At 45.7% G+C, this 6340-nt stretch overlaps 1 protein-coding gene across 1 annotated transcript; it reads left to right on the top strand.

The window, feature by feature from the left end:
- The first annotated feature begins 2813 nt into the window (after positions 1 to 2813).
- LOC125530928 (GDP-mannose transporter GONST1-like) lies at positions 2814 to 6256 on the top strand. Its single transcript, XM_048695343.1, has 9 exons — positions 2814 to 3200; positions 3302 to 3491; positions 3636 to 3775; positions 3887 to 4016; positions 4139 to 4237; positions 4341 to 4495; positions 5001 to 5117; positions 5252 to 5349; positions 5453 to 6256. The coding sequence occupies exons 1-9, from the start codon at positions 2992 to 2994 to the stop codon at positions 5500 to 5502; spliced, it is 1188 nt and encodes a 395-aa protein (XP_048551300.1). The 5' UTR covers positions 2814 to 2991; the 3' UTR covers positions 5503 to 6256.
- The last annotated feature ends 84 nt before the right edge of the window (positions 6257 to 6340 follow it).

The following is a 6340-nucleotide window of genomic DNA, read 5'->3' as shown; positions in this document are numbered from 1 at the left end:
CCTCGATAATATTGTAGCGATGCTTAGGCGAAGCCCTGCGACGGTAGTACATCAAGATCGTCACCACGCCGTCGTGCTGACGAAACTCTTCCCCGACACTTTGCTGGATCGGAGTCCGGGGATCGTCATCGAGCTGAACGTGTGCTAAAACTCGGAGGTGCCGTAATTTCAGTGCTTGATCGGTCGGGCCGTGAAGACGTACGACTACATCATCCGCGTTGTGCTAACGCTTCCGCTGTCGGTCTACAAGGGTACGTAGATCACACTCTCTCCTCTCGTTGCTATGCATCACCATGATCTTGCATGTGCGTAGGAATTTTTTTGAAATTACTACGTTCCCCAACAGGTCGAGCCCCGGGACCCCAAACCAATCCTTGGCCAAGTTCCAAATCCTAAGGGAGTAGCGGCATTGGAATAGCAAGTGTGCCCTAGTTTCATGAGCCCCCTTACAAAAGGGTCAAAACCCCACAATTTGGCCGCCCTTGTTTCCCAAGGTGGTCTGCCATCCAAATTCGGTTTGTTGATGATTAGACAAGCAAAAAATTTGCACTTAGTGGGGCGTCCAATTCCTCCTAACGGTGCTCTTGAGGTTGGTGGTGTTGTCTAACCTGAATTGTGGCTTATATGTGGAAGCTGTCGAGTATTGGCCGATTGCAGTCACTTCCAAACAATGGAGTCTTAATGCCCCTCACATAGTAGAGTTTGTGAAAGTGATCTCGCAGATATTGAGGAACTCCCGGATGTGTTGAGTTGTGAGCCCATCGGCGACGTTTGCTTGGTCCAACCCAACATTATTGTGAAGAGACTTTTTAATGCACTATTTTTTTCTTTTAGATGGCAAAAATAGACGGCTCCAAGTCTTTCGGCCTATGACCATTAGCCCAAGTGGAGTTCTAGAAGCTAGCCTTGTTGCCTTCTTCGATGGTAATGGTGGTGGTAGTATATCAAAGATGTTCATATCATTGTCATTGAATGGATCCCCCATGTCGAAGTCTAAGGGCGTGCCGAGTTGTGAGTCCGTCGGTGATGTTCATTTTGGTCCACAGAAGCATTATTGTGAAGAGCCTTTTAATAGACCCATTCTTCTTCTTTGAGGTGGCATAACTAGATGGGTCCAAATGTTTCAGCCTATGACTATCAGCCCAAGCATTTTAAGACTTCGAGCGGAAATGTTCAGGAGCGTAAGATGGTCTACTGCTATGGTTGTGAGCACCGCCTTGACCAAAACAGCACAACCATCAAGAGTGTAGTGCTCTCCGTGTCAAGGGTGGAGATGGCCCACAATCTTATTCTGGAAACAAGTTCTCTACATTCGCTTGAGCGCAAGAGGGAGCTCGAAAAATCGGACATGAAATGTTTTTCTGGCTGCTGGTAAGCTAGCTCTGCATGATCTCATCTAGGTTTAGGTCACGCCAATGGATGGGGGCAACAAGCATCTTCTCAAAATTGGTCTTTTAACTTTCCTGAAGTTATTAAAAGCATCTCCATCAAACGCGCGGTTGCGCGACGCGCTAATTTTTTTTTGCAACGCCGAAATAGCGTTTTAGCATGCTGGGCTGGTGTTTTGCTTTACCATAAGCATAAAAACACGACGCCCAATCCGACGGCCCCACTTATAACAACCTAGATTTTGCAGCGTGTGCGAGCAGGCACATCAAATAAATAGTGCGTGATGCCGTTTTTTCCCAACGCGTTCAACCTACTTTGCCACGCGCGGGATTTTAACGCGTCTGCTAGAGCGTCAGTCTCGGTCACGCGCACAATATAGTCGGTTTTCCAACGCGCGACTAATTTAGCACTTCTTAGACATGCTATAAAGATGCCTTATTTTTTCGATCGAAGGGGCCACATGGCCCCATTTTCATTATGAAAATGGAGTTGTTTACAGGGCAACAAACCAACCATTACATCACTTATCTAGAATCACACCAGAATGCTCCAGCCTAACAAGCCTAATCATCATACCACTGATATACATCACCACATCAAGATGCTTCAATTTATCCAAAACTAATCAGGAAAGGCCCTAGTGTCACACTAGCTACAAAGGTACGAACAGATTAAAGGACGACAACCAAATTAACACAAAGGCTTCGAGACCAGCAAGTATTTCCAGCGGTTAGCTTTACAAAATCCTTCTCACATGCGGCGCCAAACCATGCCCACCTCTCAAGACATCACGAGTCACCCTCACGATACGTGTAGACACCTGATGAAGCATGTTTTATATCCCTCTTTTCTGCAGATTTTTCCAAGAGTCGAGTAGGGAACAAACAAGAAAGATAATGCCAGTAAGATATCTAGGCATAACACTTTGAAAACAGGATTTGTTCCTTGTTTTCCATTTAGACCACAAGAGAGCAGTAGTACCCAATAAAACAACTACTCTATCTTTGCTAGTATAGCTAGACAACCAGATCTAGCACGGGTCGAGAAAAGACATTGGAGCTCTCTGGTTCCCTAGAGCACACCCCACAATATTCCACAGGAACTTAGCTAAGGTCGAAAATAAATTGGATGCCTTATTGGTGGGTGAAAAGTTTAGAAATCCAAATCAGCGAAATTTGGGAAGGACCATACAAACATTCTACTGTAATTTTGAATCACAACGTAAAACGAATTTGAATCCATGGGCGGGGAGCTTTTTAAATCCAAGGTCAACATAGCGTAGGAAGGCCATCATGATGCGCCAACAATGTCAAACCTTTCTTTTCGGCGATGGCTTGAGTTTGACTCCAACACTCGTCTTCCTTCCTCCCCCGCTCCGCGCGGCGAACATGGGCGCCGCCGCACGCGTCGTCTCCCTTCCCCGCCGCCCCCCTTTGCGTCCCCTCCAAGCCCCTCCATGGCGTTGAAAGGCATCTCCTCCTCCCCCCTTTTAGCATCTCCCATCCCCCCTCGCCTCCCATCACCTCCTCCTTGGAAGAAGCATCACCGCCCTGCATTTCTTCCCCGGCCGCCGAGGTTTGCTTCCTTCCGGGCCCGGCCTCCATGTCACTGGACCACAGCCCCACCGGCTCTCTCGTCGTGTACGGCGATGACATCGAGGAAGCCATGTCCCCCAACCGGAGCGTCGCCGCCGTGGCCGTCAAGGACGGCGACGCCTCCGTGTACAAGATCATCCACGGCTTCCTCAAGCAGAAGAACAACTCCATCATCAACGTCGCCGCCAGCGTCGCCCGCAAGGCCGCCTCCAACAAGTAATGCGGTAGCGCTAGGCGCTAGCTGTAGTGTCACTCTGTCAGATTTCGTCTTCAGAGATGGATGGAGAGGTCGACTGACTGACTGCTTTGTTTGGCAGGCTGTCGAGGAAGACTTCGGATGTTTTCGACACCTTGATTCAGCAGCAGCAGAGCAGGCTGGGGAACAAGACCGGGCCTCTGCTCTCTGGGATATCCTACTGCATAGCCTCTTGCAGCATGATATTGCTCAACAAGGTGGTTCTCTCCAGCTACAACTTCAGTGCTGGCATCTCACTCATGCTGTACCAGGTAATCAACTTGTTAATTAGTATCTCTTGGTTGAACCATTCTGAAGTAACTTCATAGCTCAATACTGGCATATGTGTATGCATATGAGATGTGGTGCTTGCATTGGCAAGTTATTATCGAGCTGATCATGACTACTTTGTTCAGAATCTTATATCCGTGGTCATTCTTGTGGCACTCGAGTTCTTCGCTGTAATTTCAACAGAAGAGCTAACATGGAAGTTGATCAAAGTCTGGATTCCAGTTAATCTCATTTTTGTTGGAATGCTAGTAACCGGAATGTACAGGTGCATCCTGCTTAAATGTGCACTCCATAGTCTGAATTGATTTCTACGATCTTCTTACAATAATATTGGCCTGACCTTCTCTATTCCCCTTTTGTTTCTGTCACGTTTCAGTTTGAAGTACATAAATGTTGCCATGGTGACGATATTGAAGAACATGACAAACATTTTAACGGCTGTAGGGGAGATATATGTTTTCAGGAAGTGTCAGAACAAACAGGTTTGGGCTGCCTTATGCATGATGGTACGTCCTACTTGTTAGCATTAGCTAATGACTTCACTACACCCACCTGTTCTAAGAGTGTAACAACGACAGACCAACATGATTGCTGACCTCGGTGCACTTTCTCTCTGTTTCTCCTGCAGATTATATCAGCTGTCAGCGGCGGTATGACAGATCTTTCTTTCCATTTAATCGGTTACGCGTGGCAGATTTTGAATTGCTTTCTGACAGCAGCCTATTCGGTTAGTTCATGTTGTCCTCATAGTGCGCACGGACGCACACATAAAGACGCCCCCTTTAGTGTTTAACCTTGACTGATCGCTAACATATGGTTTCTCATATCAGCTTACACTGAGACGCCTGATGGACACAGCCAAACAATCAACTAAATCGGGTTCTCTCAATGAAGTTTCTATGGTGTTACTTAACAATGCGCTCTCCATCCCTTTCGCGGTCATTTTGATTATTGTCTTCAACGAGTGGGAATACGTGTACCAAACGTAAGAACTTAATCTTACTCCCTGTCTCAGCCATACATAAAAGCAATATGAACTTACTATGATGTGCAGCAACTCTTATTTATTCAGGACTGAGTATTTATTTTGTTTCCGAAGCAGAGACTGAGTATTTTAGAGTATAGTTTACATTACTAACTTTCCCGGCAGTAGTTATCATGCACTAACTTTTCCATTTATGCAAGTCATGTATCTGTACATATTAAAAACTCATTTTGCTCTGTTCCACTTTGAAATTTTAACTTGCCTTGGACATTTTGAGTTTGCTCACAAAAGAAGCTATCTCTCTAACCAACTCTAGCATGAAGTCTGATGAAATGGAAAAATGAAAGACTGCTCCAGTACTGTGTCCCGTAATATTTTTATTTTTCCGAAAGATGTCCGCAGCTCTGACTTTGCATTCACTCATTTTAGTGCTTTCAAAGGTAGAATTCATCGTTGTGCGTTTTTTTCAGTTGCACTTATGCGTGTTTTCTCATGCCATCTGCAGCGAAGTTATCAGAGAGCCCATGTTCTGGTTTTTTGCGACCGCCAGTGGATTGTTAGGACTAGCGATCAGCTTCTCATCCGTGTGGTTTTTACAGGAGACTGGCCCAACAACTTACAGGTGAGATGATACTACTAACTCAATTCCTTCTTCAATGTGCCCACATAAATGTTTGCATGAAAAAAAGTATCACACTAACTGTAACACCATCAAAGTTCTATTCACATGTTGATAATCACTTTTCTCCCTTTCAGTCTTGTTGGCTCACTAAACAAGATACCCATTTCGGTTGCTGGTGTCTTGCTATTCAATGTTCCTGTTAGTGTGGAAAATTTGTTCAGCATAGTTTTTGGTAAGTAATCTGTTTCATCACCACTGGGTTATGAACATGCTGCCTTGCTACCCTATGAGTGCAACCTCTGATGCATCTCTGTACTTGATCTTAACATCTGCAGGTCTTTTTGCTGGGATATTCTTCGCAAAGGCAAAGATGTCCAAGTCCTAATGTTCACTCTCCTGGCGCGACTGTAACACGAAAATATTCGCACGGCAAGGCCTCCTATCAACTGTACAGATATACGATCAGAGTCCGTTTGAACTTGTCGAGTCGATTGGGATTTCGTGAAACATTCTGTTTATTCTTTCCCGGATTTGTTTCATAACTGCATGCAGAAGGCAGTTTGCAGGACTTGTCACAGCTTCTATCCAATTGTTGATCTCTGCTCAAGAAGTTGAGCAGAACAACCATACAAAATAAAGGGAAAAGATTTGGCCATTTCAACACCGGGAATTTGCTGTTGCTGTGCCCCAAGAGCTTCCTCTGTTCCTCTGATATTTTTCAGTTTCTTAATCATTGTAAATAAATTGGAATATCACAGCCAACCAATCTTTGGCTATGATCTAGATATCCGTATATACTACTTATGTTTAAAATCAGCAGTCCCAGAGATATAAAGGTTGTCGGTATTGGGATCTTAGCAAAGCAAAGCTTAACATGGGTATATGACATACTGAGCCTTTGAGAGAAATTACTCCAGAAGTTGTGTGAAGAAGAATACAAATCTATAAGGCATCACAGCAAGAATCATTTGAGTAGTTACACCGCGTGTACATATATGCAGATCTCTGCGATGTTTTCCATGGAGTTACAGCAATAAATCGAGCTATGAGATCGAAGCACGCACCCAAGCGCGCGCACGTGCTTATGTAGTTCAGCCTTTCTTGGCGAAGAGGCCGCCGAGGTTGAACCCGCCGCCGCCCTCGCTGCCGGCCGCGGGCTTCTTGCCGGAGGTGGTGGCGCCGGCCTTCCTGGAGGCGGGGGCGCCCAGGGGGCGGGGGCGGGC

The sequence above is a fragment of the Triticum urartu genome, unplaced genomic scaffold (genome assembly GCF_003073215.2).
Source record: "Triticum urartu cultivar G1812 unplaced genomic scaffold, Tu2.1 TuUngrouped_contig_6662, whole genome shotgun sequence".
Taxonomy (NCBI): Eukaryota; Viridiplantae; Streptophyta; class Magnoliopsida; order Poales; family Poaceae; genus Triticum; species Triticum urartu.
This window is presented reverse-complemented; position numbering and strand designations above follow the sequence as displayed.

Coding starts and splice junctions, on each gene's coding strand:
- LOC125530928 (XM_048695343.1), top strand. CDS start 2,992: ATGTCACTGGACCACAGCCCCACCGGCTCTCTCGTCGTGTACGGCGAT. Junction 5,118..5,251: donor ACTGGCCCAACAACTTACAG/GTGAGATGATAC, acceptor TCTCCCTTTCAG/TCTTGTTGGCTCACTAAACA. Junction 5,350..5,452: donor TTTGTTCAGCATAGTTTTTG/GTAAGTAATCTG, acceptor TAACATCTGCAG/GTCTTTTTGCTGGGATATTC.